The sequence below is a fragment of the Amblyraja radiata genome, chromosome 31 (assembly GCF_010909765.2).
Source record: "Amblyraja radiata isolate CabotCenter1 chromosome 31, sAmbRad1.1.pri, whole genome shotgun sequence".
NCBI lineage: Eukaryota > Metazoa > Chordata > Chondrichthyes > Rajiformes > Rajidae > Amblyraja > Amblyraja radiata.
This window is the reverse complement of record NC_045986.1, coordinates 14,857,286-14,875,565: the sequence shown is the minus strand read 5'-3', so window position 1 is coordinate 14,875,565 and position 18,280 is coordinate 14,857,286. Positions and strand designations below refer to the sequence as shown.

Genomic DNA, 18,280 nt, shown 5'->3' with positions numbered 1-18,280 from the left:
TCTTGGTTCCCTCCTTCCTTCCCACGCAACCCACCCCTTCCCTGGGTACTTTGCCCTGCAACTGCTAGAGATTTAACACCTGTCCCTATATATATCTCCTCCCTCACCACCATCTAGGGACTCTAGCAGTCTTTCCAGACGAGTCAGGGTTCACTTGCACCTCCTCTAACCTGATCTACTGCATCCAGTAATCCTGTACATCGCCAGGACCAAACATTAACTTGCACCCATTTCTCCCCTCTCCCACCCCTCCCTCTAACCTCACAATTTGCAACTCTTTTGTCTCAGCCTCTGTCTTTTCATCTCTAGCCTTTAACCACCATTTGCATATTTGAGAAACCCTCAAAGTTCATAAAGCAGTGTTCGAGCAGAGGAATCTTGGAGTGCTGGTGCATGGTTCCTTGAAGGTAGAATCGCAGATAAATAAGGTGGTCAAAAAAGCTTTAGGCACATTGGCATTTATCAGTCAGAGTATTGAGTATAGAAGTTGGGAGGTCATATTGAGGTTGTATAAGACGTAGGTGAGACCACATTTAGAGTATTGTGTTCAGTTCTGGGCACCATGTTATAGGAAAGGTGTTGTCAAGCTGGAAAGGGTACAGAGATGATTTGTGAGGATATTGTCAGGACTAGAGGGTCTGAGCTATGGGGAGATGTTGAGCAGGCTGGAACTCTATTCCATGGGAGTGCAGGAGAATGAGAGGTGATCTTTTAGACATAAAATCATGAGAGGAATAGATCGGGAAGATGCACAGAGTCTCTTGCCCACAGTAGGTGAATCGAGGACCAGGGGACATAGGTTTAAAGAGAAGGGGAAAAGATTTAATAGAAATCTGAGGGGTAACATTTTCACACAAAGGGTAGTAGGTGTATGGTACAAGTTGCCAGAGGAGGCAGTTGAGGCAGCGACTATCCCATCATTTAACAAATAGTTAAGACAGGTACATGGATTGGAGGGATATGGCCAAACGCAGGCAGGTGAGACTAGTGTAGCTGGGACATGTTGGCCAGTGTGGGCTAGTTGGGCCAGAGGCCAGAGGGGCCCGTTTCCACATTGCATCTCTATGACAGTAAGTGGCAGACACATTAACTAATTAGTATAAAATGAAATTTAATGTTTGCAGAAATTCTTAAGAAAGCAATGCATCAGTACCAGCATTAATGCGATTTCTCTTAGAGTAAGACTACTACAGCACAGAAACAAAGCATGCAAATAATGTACTTGCTGATCATAAAGTTCCACAATACTGATCTGATTTACCACCATATAAAACCAGAAATATAAAACAAACTGAGTTTCTCCCCATTATTAAAGCACTTCACCCCACATAACATTTTGGTGAATTTCCTCTGCACTCTCCCCAATGTGATTACCTCCCTTCTTTTCCACACTTGCCAACACTTTCAGCGATTCTTGTACTTGTATCAACAAGGTCCCTCTTTTCTTCAAATTTCCCCCAAAATCCTATCATTCCCCACATATGTTCCACCTTTACTATTCCTCCCAAAGAACATCATCTTGCACTAATCAGAATTAAATTCAGTCTAGCATTGATCTGACCATTATCAATATCATTCTGTGGCCTGACTGTACTTATTATTATCAATACTACCAATTTTCAAGTCCTTTGTAAGCCTACTAACCATACCTTCAACATTCACCTACAAATTGTTAACATACAAGGCAAACAGTAAGATTTTCAGCACCAACCCCTTTATACACCACCAAGGAATTGTGCAAGACAACATCTACCGTAAAAATACACAGTTTAATAAAAAGAAACGTGTCTTTTCTTGGTCACTAGATAGACCCCTTGCACGGGGAGATGGGGAGGAAATAAAAATATTTGACCTATAAGGAGACATTAAGAAGATACTCTCAAGTTTAGAAGAATGACAAGATATTCTCATTGAAACAATGAAATGTTATGGGGCTTGACAGAGTAGGTGCAGGGATAATGAGTCTGCTGCATTGGAGTATCCAGAAAAAGTAAGGCAATCTATTCAGGAATGTGACATACATTTTTCTACTGAAGAGGGCAATGGATGTTTAGTTACGGATGTTTAGCGAACCAAAAGCGTGGTTCGTGTCTTATTTTACTGTAGATGTTGTGTTGCACAATTCCTTGTTGTTATTCAAGACAGATATCAATGGATTTTGGGGTAGCGAAGGAAATCATGGGACCTGGGGTCAGTGCAGGAAGATGGTGCTGAGGTAAGAGGTCAACTATGATTGGATTGAAAGGCAGAGTAGGCAAGGCCTAAAAGCCAACCTGCTTCTATTTCTTACTTTTGCATGTTCTGAGTTTTGCATCAAATGGAGACCTATACTCATATTAGGGTAAATGTCCAAATGTGTGGTTTGCATCTTATTTTTTAAAGCATCAACAAGGAAGAAAGAGAGTTTTGCAAAGGGAATTGGAGGTAATAGGGTCTTGGTATAGCCACCAGTGAGCTCTTAAACATGGGTGTGTTCAAGAATTGTACTAATGTTTGGAGTAGAATAGGGAAACAGGAAGGTGGGATATGAAAACAAGACATGCCCAAATGAAAGCCAAAGGATTTGAACAAGATTTGATATGTTAGGATAAATGTAGCTAGATTTTGTCCAATTCAAGGAGAACAGAATGAGGAATTGTCAGGTCTAGAAGTAGAGGTGTGGATGATGTTATCACACCAAGTGAACTGACAATGCCACAGAGGTGGGAATAGGTGGCGTATGATGGTACGTGCATGCAGTCTGGGTTGAAGGATAGAGGGAGGGAATAGATGGCTTGGTCAGCAAAGTGGCACACTGGTAGAGTTGCGGCCTTATTGCGGTGGGAACCTGGGTTTGATCCTGATTATGGGTGGTGTCTTCATTCTTCCTTTTGACGGCATGGGTTCTCTCTGAGTGCTTGTTTCCTCCCACACAGACATACAGGTCTGTAGGCTAAGTGGCTTCTGGAAATTGTTCCTCTGGAAATTGGCCCTATTGTGTAGGATAGAGCTAGTGCACAGGGTGATCGCTGGTCGGCGCGGACTTGTTGGGCTGAAGGGCCACATTCAACGCAGTATCTCGAAAGCGTAGCCTGAATTTGTTGAATTCAACATTATGCCTGAATAACTAAGATGGAAATTGTAGAGGTTGATCTATTGAATCTCCTGACCGGGGGTAGCGGTTGAAGTCAAAGGAAACCTATCCTTTCTCTGATATAAGGAAATGGAATGAGGAGAAATACAGGAAACAGATCATGTGTGGATAAGGAGCTCACCATTTATGGTGGAGTGAAAATACATTTGCGGAGAAAAACAGTAGGATGAGAGAAGGAGAAAGGCACTAGTAATGGGACAAATGCCAAAACTAGAAAAGTGGGATGGATTCCTCAGAGAGAGGGAGGAAGTGCGAACAGGGTTGCTGTGGTAGTTGATCTTCTCCGAGGGTCGCCACCTTGTCGTGGTGGAGAATCTTTATTTGCTCATGTCAAAAAGTCTATTCATCACAGCCTTGACTGTACTCAACAACTGAGCATCTCCAGCCCTATGAAATAGAACAAGTTAATCATTTACATCTCTCTGGATAGAGACATTTCTCCCAAATGCCTGACCATTTTTGACTGTGACTGTGCTCCCAGATTGCAATCTTTTCAGTCGAGGAAATAGTCTGCCAACATCTAGAAAACGCACAAAATTGTGGAGTAATTCAGCAGGTCAACATGGACAGGTGGCATTTCAGGTCAGGGCCCTTCTTCAGGCTGATTGGGGAAAAGGAGGAGGGACAGGGAAAAGGGAGATGGATGGGAGAAGGAGAAGGACAAAGTATAACAGGTAATAGGTGGATAGAGGTGAAGGGGGAGGGGGAGTTGATAGGCATATGGTTGGACAAAGGCCAGAGATGAAAAGGCAGAAAGAATGAGACAAAAGGATTGGAAAGTTACAAGATGAGAAGCCGGTGGAAGGAATGTTGGTGGAAACAGCATCTGTGCTAACTGTCCCTCTCAGGGGATCATGACAGAAGCCTCTCTGTGGCGATCCCTGGAAGCGATGATGAGATGCACTCTGTAACGCCTCGGGCGCCAATTCTGTCAATATGTCGGACAATCAGAAGCCGAGCTCCATCGCCTGACACACGAGCGATCGAAGTCCCTCTCAGAACCTTGAATGTCTCACTCCAATAAAACTTCAGTGAGTTTTAGTCGCTTTTAATCATGCTGCCCTAATAGGATGAACATCAAAAAACTGTGAATGTTAGAAAACTTAAATAAAAAAGGTAAAAACTGTTTATTTTGCCACAGATGTTGCGCGTTTCCAGAATTTTCTGCTTCTGACTGTAGGGCAATCCCGTTAGAGGAATGGAAGATTGAAGATGGGAGATGGTGGAAAAGTGATAACAGTTAACGGACATGGTGGGCTGAAGGGTCTGTTCCTGTGTTAGCGTTAACCTGTTTGTTAAGTTTCTGATAAAATTAAGTTGCATACTTAAGGGAATAAAAGCAGTCTTGATCCACAGTTTAATACACGGCTTTTCTGAGTATCTCAGTAAGTACACTCACATAAAGCCATCGAGTACGATCTGTCTTCAGCTCTAGAAGAGCTGCCCATTGAACATTAGTTTTCTCACTAAAGGCACACGATGAGTTTGCAACTTTGTCAGGCTAAAGTTGCACAGTTGGGTTCAAGTGTGAAATCTGGACAAAGCCAAAATATGTAATTATTTTTTTCTCCTGGCATGTAGTTGATGCTGGCTTAGTCAGATTTAAAGCCCATCTGCATGATGCCAGAAGGGTTGACAACTAGCTTTCCTTTTGAGGCAGTGATCGGTTCTGTAGCTGATGAGATGGAATTGATGCAGACTAAAATTAAAAGACACTGATATTGCAACCAAGACCAAAGCTTTCAGGAAATGTAAATGCAAAGCATTTTTGTTTTTTCTCTTCTCATCAACCAAAAAGGCATAGAAAGTAGTAATAAACGGGGATTAGCATAGATATCTGATGGCCAGCATGGACATGGTGGGCTGAAGTGCCTGTTCCTGTGCTGTATAACTCCATAGGAATAACAACTATGTACCAAATTATTATAGCCAACTGCCTTTACTTCATATTGGACCAAATGCTGAGTTAGCATTCTCATTTTGTTTTATATTTTGCAGCCAGAATGTTAAACATTTAAATGTTAAAATTGTCAGATGCCGACTGGAACTTTTGGAAACATTACTTCGAACAGTACAATGCAGCAACAGGTCCAGCAGCCTACAATGTCTGTTCCCAAACACGATGCCAAGATAAATGAATCTCATCATCCTGCACATAATCCATCCCTCCATTCTCTGTAACATTGTAACTACATAACTTCAAAAAACATAAAATATCAGTGGAACCATACACTGAAAATTCTCAATAATATATTTATATAGACATATATAATAGAATAAAGACAGGAATCATACAGTAATGTAAACTATTTATACTTCCAAGGCCCTTCAAAAGATGCCACTAAATAGATTTATGCATAACACCACAGCAAGCAGACTAAGGTACTAACAAACAGCTACTCACTGAACTGTTTCTAACGTTGGTTAGATAATATTTGGAGTAGTGTAAGCTCTGATCGAGAGCCAAGGCAAAGGCGTGAGGGTTGAAAATTCTCGTTCAGTGCAGCAAATGTATATGATTTTGAAGGTAAGGTAGGGGGTGCAAAAAAGTTTTATGAGGATGGTATGAAGAGCCAACAGATTGGAGCCATTGATCAGCTGGGTCTCTTTTCCCTTGAAGGTTAGCAGAGGACTGTATAAATTGTTCTTTTTTGGACTAGATGAAGGTGATGTTCCCCTGGGATTGGAGTTAGAGGTTTATTTTAAAAATATTAATGAGCTGTTCTATATTAATATCCTGGACTGGAGAAGGGTCCCAACTCAAAACACCACCTGTCCATTCCCTCAACAGATGCTGCCTGACATGCTGTGCTCCTCCACCTGTGTTGCTTGTGGAAGAATTATGTTTAGTATAAATAAAGGACTGACAGTCAATCTTGATATTTTGTCCTGGATAGCGTTGAACCTCTTGAACATTGCTGAGCTGTCTTGCAGGCCAGTGGAGAACATTCCACCATATTCCCAATTTGTGCCTTCATAGAAACATAGAAAATAGGTGCCGGAGGCGGCCATTTGGCCCTTTGAGGTGGCTGATCATCCACAATCTTGATAGTATTATGATGAGCCCCACCATACATGCCAACAGCATGGGCTTTCTGGTGACAAACCTGACAAATATCCATAAACGACACAAGAAAAAAAATGATAGCAGATACCATGAAGGGAAAGATGTAGGGCAGATGGAAACAGATAGGGAAGGAAATTAAATGCTGGATAGTCAGCAGGGAGTCAGGAGGGGAAAGAGGATGAAAATAGGCGATGGAGGGGTGCTGAAATAGGGATTTGGAACCTGTCCTTTGGCCCAACACGTCCATGCAGACCAAGATGATTCATTCAATCTAGTCGCATGAATGGAAACAAACATAGGAGAGGGGGAATCAGAAGTGTTACCCGAACTTCAATAGGCAATGGTCAGAGATAGTAAACATGTGGACTACCGTTACGTGTTAGGAGCATAGTAAGATATATTTAAGAGTATTCTAGATCAGTTCATGAGAGGGCAGCGGCCAGGGATGGCGTGGATCTCAGTCGTACAGTTAGTTCCCTAGCACTTGCAGCAACTCCCCGGCCACCCGGGACCGAGCTCGGGGAACCAGCTCACACCCCGGCTCCCAGCAGTGGCCAGGGCAGGGGGACCCGCGGCCCGGCTCCGTCCTGACTCCCACCCCGAGGACTGGGGCCACCCGCCGCACAACTGGACCAGAGCCGGTCCCCTCCCCTCTCCTCTCCCCGCCTCGGACCGGATCCCTCACCGTCCTCCCCGCTCCGCATCCCGGGCCTGGCCGGGCCTTCTCCCCATCCCCGGGCCTTCTCCCCATCCCCACCCCGGGCTTGCAAACACTATCCACTGCCCGCCCTCCCTCTCACCTGGCCGCCGATGGTGATGTCGAAGAACACAACGGGGTTGTTGGGATTGAATGGCGGCGGCGCCATACCCAAAGATGCTCTAAGATCTTTGGCCATGCCGGGCGAGGGGGTTGGCCTTGTTTCCGCTCCGCCTGGGCTGATGGACAAGTGGAGCAGCGGCCCGGGCGCCGCCTGCCTGGGACCAAAGTACTTGGCCTGGGACTGCCCTCAGCCTGGGACTGCCCTCGCTATCAAAGATCTTAGAGCTATAAGATCTTTGCTCGCTATAGGTTGGTTTCACGAAAGGTCACTGGATCATAGATCCTCACCCACGTGACCGCAAAATTTAACTGGGGTACAAACGTCACTTCCAGTACATGTTATTGATGCTAGAAACGCGAACTTTCACACCCGTTAAAAACCGCGAAAACGGCCCGTTTTTGAGCTGTAAATAACTGCAAGTCGGGGTGACCGCGAGGCACAGCTATCTTACTTTAGAGTCCAGAAGATAAAGAAAAACGAAGGTAAAGACAAGAGAGCGCTGAAGGGAAATAACAGCGGACGTTGTTGGCCGTGCAGATATAAAGATCGAAAATATCGGGATTTTATCGCGTTTGCTCACTGCATTTCATCAAAACATCAATAATGCATTAGTTCTGATGAAATGCAGTGAGCAAACGCGATAATTCCCGATATTTTCGATCTTTATATCTGCACGGTTAAATTTTGCGGTCACGTGGGTGAGGATCTATGATCCAGTGACCTTTCGTGAAATCACCCGATAGGATCTTTGGGGCAGGCTGCCTCATCAGAGATAGACAGACACAAAATGCTGGAGCAACTCAGCGGGACAGGCAGCATCTCTGGAGAGAAGGAATAGGTGATATTATCTTCAGACTGAGAGTCAGGGGAGAGGGAGCCACAGAGATAATGAAGTGTGAAAAGGAAACACATTAAAAATAAATTGGATAGGCATATGGATGAGAAGGGAATGGAGGGTTATGGTATGAGTGCAGGCAGGTGGGACTAAGGGAAAATAATTGTTCGGCACGGACTTGTAGGGCCGAGATGGCCTGTATCCGTGCTGTAATTGTTATATGGTTATCATAGCATGAGGCTGTTCGCCGTATTTCAACATTCAACAGCACCTCCCATTTCGCTGGGGCAGCTGTCACCCCAGCGGTATGACCATTGACTTCTCTAACTTCAAGTAACCCTTGCTTTCCCTCTCTCCCTCTCTTTCCATCACAAAAAGCTGGAGTAATTCAGCGGGACAGGCAGCATCTCTGGAGAGCAGGAATGTGTTTATCTTCTGATTAAATGTTATCTCTGTATGCTTCGCTGTTCCCTTCTTCGAGCTATTCTCAATTTTCATTGAACTTCATCCCCTTTGGTGTCTTGTTTTCACACCTTACACTTCCATATCTCTATGTCTCCTTCTCCCCACACTCTCAGTCTGAAGAAGGGTATGAAGAAGCAAGCAAGAATTTCATTGTCCTATCTGGGACACATGACAATAAACTCTCTTGGCTTGACCTGAAATGTCATCCATTCCTTCTATCCAGAGATGCTGCCGGTCCCGCTGTGTTACTCCAGCATTTTGTGACTATCTTCTGTCCTGCCCCCTCCAACCCACAGCGAGGCAGCCTGAGACCCACACTCCCACATCATCACTGCGCTAGTGAGACTGTATTTGGTGTACTGTGTCCAGCTTTGGGCTGTAGGAAGGATGTTGTTAAGCTGGAAAGCGTGCAGAGAAGATTTAATACATAAGACGCCAAAGTCGTACAGATTTGTAAGTTAATTGGCTTGGTATATATGTAAAAAATGTCCCCAGTGCAGGTGTTAATGTGCGGGGATCGCTGGTCGGCGCGGATTTGGTGGGCCGAATGGCCTTTTTCGTGCTGTATCGCTAACCTAGCTAAACTAAATAAGACTTGAAGAAGGGTCCAGACTGAAGGAGATTAGTTTAACTTGGCAGCGTTTTCAGCACAGACATAGTGACATGAAGGGCCTGCTCCTGTACTGTACTATTCTATGTTCACGTCACCTATTCCTTTCCTCCAGAGATGCTGCCTGACCCGATCAAAGCAGACGATGATCAAGGAAATGTAGAATGGTTTATTGGTCGCTAAGTGGAAGGTGACTTGCTGGCGGAACGAAGTGTTGACGCTCATTTGGTCGGGAGCACCCGGACGGGGTTGCGGGACGGGCTGGGGGAGCGTATTGTGAGGGCACAGGAAGCGGCGGGAGGAGTTTGTGGCGCGGACCGATTGTGGGCGGTTGGGGATGGCGCCGCCGCCACAGTGACGGGCACCGCTCGCTCGCTCGCCATGAACTCGGAGACTGTGCAGCTGGGTGGCGCGGGCAGCAGCGCGGGCGTCAGCGGTGAGATGGGGACTGGCGTGCGGCCTCCACCCGGCCGGGGATTGAGGGCCGGTGTTCGGGGGCGCGTTGGTGTCACGTGTCCATTCAGGGCCCCATGGGGTCACGTGTCCCGGGGACCATGAGGGTCAAGTGTCCAGGGCCCCCAAGAGATCACATGTTCAAATGGTCACGAGTCCAGGGCCCCAAGGGGTCACGTGTCCAAAGGGTCACGTGCCCAGGGCCCCATGGGGTCACATGTCCGCGGTGGGGATAGGAGGCACGTGTCCAGTGCTCCTACTGTGTCATGTGGTACAGTATCACGTGTCCAGGGGCTCCACAGGGTCATGTGTCCAAATTGCTCACGTGTCCCATGGCCCCGGATGGCATTTCCAAGGGCCCCTGGTAGTCCCGTGTCTAGAGCACCTGGGCATTGTGGTCAGGGACCTCTGGTGATGTGTCCACGGCCCTAGGCATCACATGCAGGGCTCCTGGAATCATGTGTCCAAGCCACTCGAGGGTCTTGTGTCCAAGGTTGTGTGTCTAAGGCCCCCGGAGGGATACGTGGCCAAGGTCACCAGTGAACAGCTGCAATGCATGGCAGCAGGTCTCCACAGGAGTGCAGTGGTGATCAGGAGACTCGTGCATTGCCTAGACAGCCCACCAGGTTCAGTGATGTCACCTGGAGAAGAAGATATCCCGGCGTTTAGCATTTAGTCCAACTAGCCTGTCATTGACTGCAGCATCAGCCATCCCTCAATCCACTACATTAACATTAGGATCCTATGAACACATAAATAAAAATATAAAGGCTTAATGGGAATGTGCAACTCTTCTCCTGAGCTCTGTAGCACAGGTCCAAAGCTGTCAGCATGTTCTCCCTCCAGTTTTCTCCAGCATGCGGTACATTGAGCAAAAGACAAACTGCTGGAAATCTTGGTGGGTCAGGCAGCATCTGTGGAGGCATATTGATGGCTAACCATCCAGAGTTGCGATGCAGGGTTTGAACCCAAATTGTCAATCATACTTTTGCCTAAATAGATGCAGCTTGACCCACTGAGTTCTCCGAGCAGTTTTTTTTTTGCTCCATAATCCAACATCTGCAGTCTCTTGTATCTTTATGATACATTGAACTTGCCTATTCTACTCTTGAAATTCTCTGCCGCCCAACTTGGTTAACTATCCTTGGTTTCATTTTTGTCTGTCCATGTCATACTGGTTTGTTCTCCAGACCTCTCTTTCCTGAACGTTTTCTGAATGGGACCTTTTGAAAGATCCGTCCTTGTCAAGCCCACCATACCAAACTACTCTTGACAACATAAATTCTGTACTTTGAGGAGTCACACAATGTGGTTACAGTGGTCTCCGGTGGTCATCGTTTAATAACTCCTTTGCATCAATGCTTCTGTCTGCTCCATCTTTGTCCTTGGTTTCTGGTAATGCATCATGTCATTTTGCATTTTTGACCTTTTGCTCTCTGCTCCTAAATCCACAATGTAAAATTATGTTCAGACTTTATGGATCAACTTCACTAACCTGAAGCAACTTCAAGCACTATTTAGCAATTTTCCATTCTGCAGCTTTACAACAATCCTGCAAACACACTTTGGTAGCAAACCATTCTATCATGCTGCTAGATCTCTTAAGCAAGGTACTGTTTTCTTGCCTTTACAGTTCTGTCCTTTCCATTTGATTTGCCTCTTGTTATTCCTCTCAGCTTTGGATGAAATGTTTGCAGCACTCCCATGGAATAACATTCTTATTTTTTCTTCCATCTGTTCTGATGTCTTTTTATTTAACCCTTTCCTGCACTAAAATTCCACCTAGTTGTCATTTTGTGTCTTGTTCAAGAGGTATGGTTTTGAGTCCCTCTGGAATACCTAACCATGCAAGTTATGCAGCGACACGTTCCAGGGGAGTGGTCTCGACTTGAAACATCAACTCTCCATTTCCCTCCACAGATGCTTCCTGAGTTGCTGAGCTCCTCTCGCAGTTTGTTTATTTTTGATCCATTCCTTATTGTCCTTTTAAAAGGCAGCGCTGGTCTACTGAAGCACGTTTCCAGTAGAGGAACCCATGAAGCATAACAGTGGTGGTTCATGACTTATTCTTAACCTTTTCCTCCTTCTGCATCCCCAAAACATTCACCACAGCCTTGGTAACCTTGCACTTAATTAATTCTTTATTAAGACGTTGCGAGAGGCTGGCAAATCAAAGAAATCAGGATTAAATAAGTTATCTTGGTTACTGTGCCTAAGATGTATGATCATTGACCTGTTTGGATCCAGCTTGGAAAGATGACTGAGAATTTGCATTGTATTGTATTAGGCTGATCCAGTCAGGGCTAGAAAAACAGGAGAGTTTAGATTTAACTTGAACATTGTAATTCAGATACAAATAACAAAAATTTTGTAGTCTGGACTTAATTGAGCATCCCATCATTTTCCTCCCTCGTTTAATTATATATATTTTTAGTTTGATTATAATGATGACAGGCAGAATACTATTCCATGTTGATGTGATTTTGTCAAATACACAACATTCCCTAATCCATATTTTTAACTATACAAAATATAACTGTATGTGTCTGAAATGGAAGAACGACTGCGTTTTGCACCTGCAACTTTAATTCTATTTATTTTTCAGTGGATGTTGCATTACCTGCAAAATAAAACCAATATTTTCTATTTTATTTCAATTTTACTGAGTTTGCTGTGGAGAATATATGAAAAGCTTTGTCCCATTTTTGGCTAACTTATCAGTTGTGATGTAACAAGAGAAAAGGGCAGTTAATATTTTCCCGTCGGGCAGAACATACAAAAGCTTGAAAGTGCATACCACCAGATTGAGGAACAGCGCCATTTCTCTCTGTTATCAGACTTCTGAACAGTCCTACCATAAGTTAAGGTGTAGTGCAGTTCCTCCAACGTACCTCATTACGGGAATAATTTTTCTCTGGAACTGTAACACTATAATGCGGAAAAAGTATTTTCGGTACTCTGGTATTTTTCTCTTTGCTCATACTACTGCACTTGCGTATGGCTTGAATGCATTCCTGTATAGTGTTATCTGATGTGATTGTATAGCAGGCAAATAAAAGCTTTTAATACTTGATACTTGTGACAGTAATAAAACAATAGCAATTTAGCATCAGTAAAGTTATTATTTTCTGCACTGCAGCTTTCAGCAAGGTCAGTTTTCTGTTGCTATGCTAATAAATGTTACTTTCCTTCTTGTGTCTTCAGTGGCAAATGCTGCTTCCTCTGCAACAGAGACATCTGTTTCAAATGGTGTCTACGTTCCTCAAGGGATTGCCAATGGGGATGTCAAACCTGTTATATCAACAACACCATTGGCAGATTTTCTTATGCAATTGGAAGATTATACACCAACAGTAAGTTTATATACTGTATTTCACTAATTCATTATGGCTGGCACTCCAGTTTCTTACCCTACTTGTTAGTTAAATAAATAAAGTACTTGTAGAAACTCTTTCCAAGTCTTGACATTTCGGATCAGAATCAGTTTGAAGATGGGCTTCGACCCAAAACATTGCCTATCCATTTCTTTCACAGATGTATTAGTTGTGTGTCTGATGTGTTGAGCCCCTCTAGCACTATGTTTTGCTCAAGATTCCAGCATTTCCTACCTCTTGTGTCTTTGATTCCAACCTGCAAATAATTTTAGTTTTTTTCTTATGTGACAGAATACTATGTTAATGCAAATATAAATGAGTAAAGACAACATAACTCCATATATTTGGCTGTAACATTCCCTGTACCATTACACATAGGAGCGCTAAATGGAATTATGTAGAAAATAAATGTTTGAAAATTTGGTGACATGTGGAACAGTAGATGCTAGTTTACACAAAATGGCGCAAAGTGCTGGAGTAATTCAGCGAGTTAGGCAGCATCTCTGAGGAATATGGATAGGTGATGTTCTGGGTCGGGACTGTTCTTTAGACTGATTGTCATGGGGGGGGGGGGGGAGGGAGAGAGAGCTGGAAGAGACGGGAAAGTTGCGAGATAAAGCCTGGCAAGTGGTGGATACAATACAATACAATACAATACCATTTATTGTCATTTGAGCCTCAATGAGGCTCAAACGAAATTCCGTTTCCACAGCCATACAAACAAAGACAATTTCCTACAGACATACACACAATTTAATTCACACAAACATCCATCACAGTGAACCCACTGTGATGGAAGGCAAAGTCTTTTCTCTCCCCTGTTCTCCATTTCTCTCCCGATGTCCAAGCCCCAGGCGGGCGATGCTAAGTCCCACGGCCATTTTAGGCCGTGCCGGGCGATTTATGGCCCCGCTCCCGGTCTAATAGTCACAATGTTGGAGCCCCCGGTGGGCGCTGTAATGTCCCACGGCCATGAAGCCGCGCCGGGCGATGTACGGCCCCGCTCGGGTCGTTCCAACCCCGCGACACGGGCTGGAGAAGTCGCGTTGCGGGAGCTCCGGAAAGCGGTCTCTCCACCCGGACCCGCGAGCTCCCGATGTCCCAGTCCACCGGACCTGCGGCTGCGTTGCTGGAGCCTCTGAGCCCCAGGAGTCGAGTCGCAGCAGCGAGTCACCACTGCTCCCCACGCTCCGAGGCCCGCCATCCCCACGATAGTGAGTAGTCCGCAGCTCCGCAGTCTCCCGAGCCCCCGGGTCGTTCAGGTTGGAGGCCGCTCCACGGTGCTAGGCCCCTACGACAACGGAGACCCGACAGGGAAAAGGTCGGGTATCCCGGACAGGGAAGAGATTTTAAACAGTTTCCCCCTCCCGCCCCCCACATATACACATTTAAAACCAATATTAAAAAACACCAACACTACATTTAACTAGACAAAAAATAAAAATAAGACAGACAGGCTGTAGGGGCCGCTGCAATGGGTGAGTCGCGCCGCCAACAGGTGATACAGGTGAGAGGAGCAAAATGTAAACTGTCGCCTATCCATATTCTCCGGAGATGCTGCTTGAACTGCTGAGTTATTAAGGCACATGTTTTTTTATATTTGGTAGTTGAAATTCTCATTAGTTTAAGTACAGAAACTTTGGAAAACAGATGTTGTGTTAGAACTTGTATTGAATATGACCATTTAGAAAGTGCTGTTGCAGCCATTTAAGAATATATAAATCACTTGTTATATGATGTTGGTGTGGTGATATCTCTGTAATATATCACCTGTGTTGTCATTACATATGGTTAACAGTTGTTAATGGTATTTTTCAAATACCATGCATTTTCTACCTTAATTACGTATATAGTTAATTCACTTTCTAAATGCTGCTTGTTTTTTGGAACACCTTAGATACCAGATGCTGTAACAGGATACTATCTGAATCGAGCAGGGTTTGAGGCTTCTGATCCACGCATGTAAGTTAGTGCATTGAGCAATTCAGGCAATGGAATGGATTCACATTTCTATATTGAGAAACCCCATTTTAAAAATGTTTTAAAAGTTGATGCAGGGTGTTTCACACGCTTTTGTTTCAGATAGCTATTCACTTTTTTTTAAGCCCCATTTGTTGCAAATTTGCTCAGTGGTTAAAAACTGAATGTATGCCAGAAACCTTTCCTACCCCCTTGTGTTTATTTATGAATCGATATTCAGAGGAGGCGAGCACAGAACATTGCACAGTGCAACACAGGACAGGCCCTTCAGCCTGTTGTATATCAATGTTGTTAAGATTCTTGCCATTGACCACACTTTTACCTTGCATTCAACCTCAAATAGTGCAACACCTCACACTTGCTCTGAAATCCATCTACCATTTCTTACCCCATATCTGTAACTGGTTTAGAACTAGGTGATCATAATTGCTGGAATTTTATTACTTGAAAAACTCGCAAGATGTTAACTCAGTAGAAATTTTCTGGGATGTTTAAACAACACATTTTGCTTGGTAACATGAAAAGTACTGATTTTTGAAAGTGTTTTGGTAATTTATAAAATCTTCTTTAAGTTTGTGTTGATTTACTACAAAATTGGTTGTATGCACAGGCTTTTGATCACACTGTTTTCTAAACAGAATCCGTTTAATATCTTTGGCTGCACAAAAGTTCATCTCAGATATTGCAAACGATGCCTTGCAGCACTGTAAAATGAAAGGAACTGCATCAGGAAGCTCCAGAAACAAAAGCAAGGTTTGTTCATATTGAGCATTACTTGCACAAAATTGCTTGAAATACAGGAAAGTTTTATCCATGTCACCCTAAGGATGTAAGAACAGGATGTGTACGTTTAAAAGTTTAAAAATATATGATGTACAAGACTGCAGTATTGTAATTTGGAATTATTCACTCTTTGAACCATTACTCTTTGTTGGTTAGAATACTTTTGGCCACAGCAACTTGGTGAACAGCATAAATTGGTGATTGGTGAACAGCTCCAATAAATTATCAAACTTTAAATGTTCTACATATTTACCTTTAGGTGTAAACAACTTCTAGTGAGAAAACGTTCTCATAAGATTGTTCCATTAAATTCCAAATGTCAGACCTTTGTCGTATCATGTTGGAATTGCTTTGCCTGGCCCTGCCTAATTGAAAATCACACAGAAATTACAAGTTGAAGAATAATCATTTGGCTCAAGTATGGCATGTTGGTGCAAACCAAAATCCTGCAGATTCTAAAAATCTGAAATATAAACAGAAAATACCAGAAACCTCTGGCAAATAAAGTCTCAGTTGGTGACTTTTCATCAGCTCAATGCTGATGTCACCTAGAATGTTATTTCTGTTTGTGCCTGACCTGGTGAAGATTCCCAATATATTTTATTTTTATTTTCATGCCTTCCTCACAATCTGCAGCTGTATCAAATTTAGTTTTGCACTACTCTCCAATCTCCTACTTTCACCTCAACCGTCTCACTACCTCAAGATCATTCCCGGTATTTGATTCAAATTGCTAAAGGGCCTGTCCCACTTTCACGACCTAATTCATGACCTCTGCCGAGTTTGCCCTTGACTCGTACTCGCAGCATGGTTGTCACGAGGTTGTAGGTAGGTCGTAGGTAGGTTGTGATACTAGTCGTAGGTACTCGTGGCATCAAGTAGGTCGGGGCATTTTTCTAGCCTGATGAAAAATGTCCAGGAGTAAAAAAGGTCGTGAAAGTGGGACAGGCCCTTAACTCTGCTAGGTAATTCCTCCGTCTCTCAATGCTCTCCACATATAAATGGAACATTTAAACAGAAGATGTATATCTTCATTGTTCTAGATCCATTCATAACTGGGAACATCCAGCCATCATTTCCGTAATCCTAACACTTGTATCAAAAAATCACGTAATGTCAAAGGTACAATGGTTCCTTTTTATCACCTATACAAAGGTGCAGTGAGATTCTATTCTTGCACACAGACCAGTTTGATCATTGCCAAATATAAGTACAATCCCGGTGCATATATGCATACAATCCTAATGCATAGAAATGGTCGGCAGGTATTGGTGCCATTTCACAGTCCCAGCTGCAGCTGGCCATAACGGCCCGTTTCAGCCGTCGCTTCCGTCCGGTTGTTCCGCGAACTATCGTCCTTCTACTTTCCCAGCCATCTTCAACCTTCGTGCCCCAGGACCGTCTCACAGCTGACGTTAAAGGCGCGAAGGTATGGCCGCCCTGGTTGTTCCTACTATCCGTTGTCCAGCGCCTGCTTTATTTGCAAGAAATAATGATTTGTAAGATGTTTCAATTTTTTTAATTGTCGTTTTGTTTCAGGATAAAAAATACACCCTGACAATGGAGGATTTAATTCCTGCTCTCACTGAATATGGCATAAATGTGAAGAAACCTCACTACTTTACATAAAGATCTAGAAGCATCCTCTGCAAACCAGTGACTATTTATTAACATCTCCCAAGTACTGTACAATATCAGCTCTGGATGCCTTTCAGCAAATGACAGTGGAAGAGAAATGATGTCATGAGGTTGCAAATTGCCCAATGTGACAAGTGCTAAAGTGGTTTGAATCCAAAATTTGCTCGTTGTTTGAAAGTTTGCATTATTTCTCACTTGATTCCAGCATATCTTTTTGAATTATTAGCTAAGATGATTAAAAAGGATTGAAAAATGTTTTTGAATCTTGCAGAATAAGTTTGAAAGGTTTTTTTTCTTTTCTAGGAAGCTAGTTTGGGATCCATTTGAAATAGGACCTAAATTAAAATTCTGCATCAAATGGCCATTAGGGAAATGATCTGTATAATAATATTTTTGAAAATAGCAAGCTAGTTTGTCGTTCATTAAGAAGAGAGCCATGTTATTTTTGGGTGGTGTGGTTTTTCGTAAGATGCATTTGAAAAGCATCAACTTGTAAATGTGTTCTGGTATTAGAGAAAAAAATGGTTTGTGTAGTCAATGAAGAGGAAGGGCAAATATAATCTTTTCTCTGTGTACTTAGGAAAATGAAATCAAAGCCATTTCTGCTTTGCTTTAGCTTTGGGTAGTGCACCTCGCGTTTAATGCAAAGTAAACAGAGTGGAAGCCTTTAAGAAATTGTTTCAGATTCATTTATCAGAATGTAGACATTTATGGTTCTCACCTAATACTCATCTAATAAAATAATTAGCATCCCTCAAAACGGGGAATGTTTTGATGATTAAACTTTATCTAAATTGAGCTCGCTTCCTTAAGCTTCAATATGGTTCCCTATAACCTTTTTACTAAGCGTTCAAATGGCAAATTTTTTTGAATTAGCTTGAATTGTCTTCGATTTTATCTCTCACTGTAGAATGGATGCATGTTTCATGAACCTTTAAGAACAAGTGTAACAAAGAATTTTCTTTCTTTTAGCAGCAGGGCTTATTGCAGTCAAGATGTGTAATCTCATGAGCAGTACGGAACTCTTGTAATTTCAAACTTGCACAGAGAAAGATGCCTTCCTTCTATAAATGTCCATTTCTTACAATAAATTTACACAATTTTATTTCTTGATGAAATAA

General features: G+C 43.2%; 2 protein-coding genes across 3 annotated transcripts in view; one reads left to right on the top strand and one right to left on the bottom strand.

The window, feature by feature from the left end:
* The window catches only part of ppih (peptidylprolyl isomerase H), a 22,195-nt gene extending 15,003 nt beyond the window's left edge, over positions 1-7,192 (bottom strand). The window contains exons 1-2 of one of the 2 annotated variants that reach the window (XM_033047827.1): positions 7,097-7,192; positions 7,001-7,066 (exon numbers count right to left, since the gene is read on the bottom strand). In XM_033047827.1, the coding sequence (XP_032903718.1) occupies positions 7,001-7,066 (66 nt within the window). In that variant the 5' untranslated portion in view covers positions 7,097-7,192. Of the gene's footprint in view, positions 1-7,000 lie in introns of both variants that reach the window. The other variant, XM_033047826.1, reaches the window with a different exon arrangement.
* taf10 (TATA-box binding protein associated factor 10) lies at positions 7,095-18,280 on the top strand. Its single transcript, XM_033047791.1, has 6 exons — positions 7,095-7,186; positions 9,168-9,367; positions 12,589-12,737; positions 14,656-14,720; positions 15,377-15,491; positions 17,061-18,280. Exons 1-6 carry the CDS (start codon positions 7,095-7,097, stop codon positions 17,148-17,150), a joined length of 711 nt encoding a protein of 236 aa, XP_032903682.1. The 3' UTR covers positions 17,151-18,280.

Excerpts from the sequence above, each read along its gene's own strand:
- taf10 (XM_033047791.1), top strand. The coding sequence starts at position 7,095 with ATGCCGGGCGAGGGGGTTGGCCTTGTTTCCGCTCCGCCTGGGCTGATG. Across the intron at positions 7,187-9,167 it reads GCCGCCTGCCTGGGACCAAA|CACCCGGACGGGGTTGCGGG; the intron begins GTACTTGGCCTG and ends TTTGGTCGGGAG. Across the intron at positions 9,368-12,588 it reads CAGCAGCGCGGGCGTCAGCG|TGGCAAATGCTGCTTCCTCT; the intron begins GTGAGATGGGGA and ends TTGTGTCTTCAG.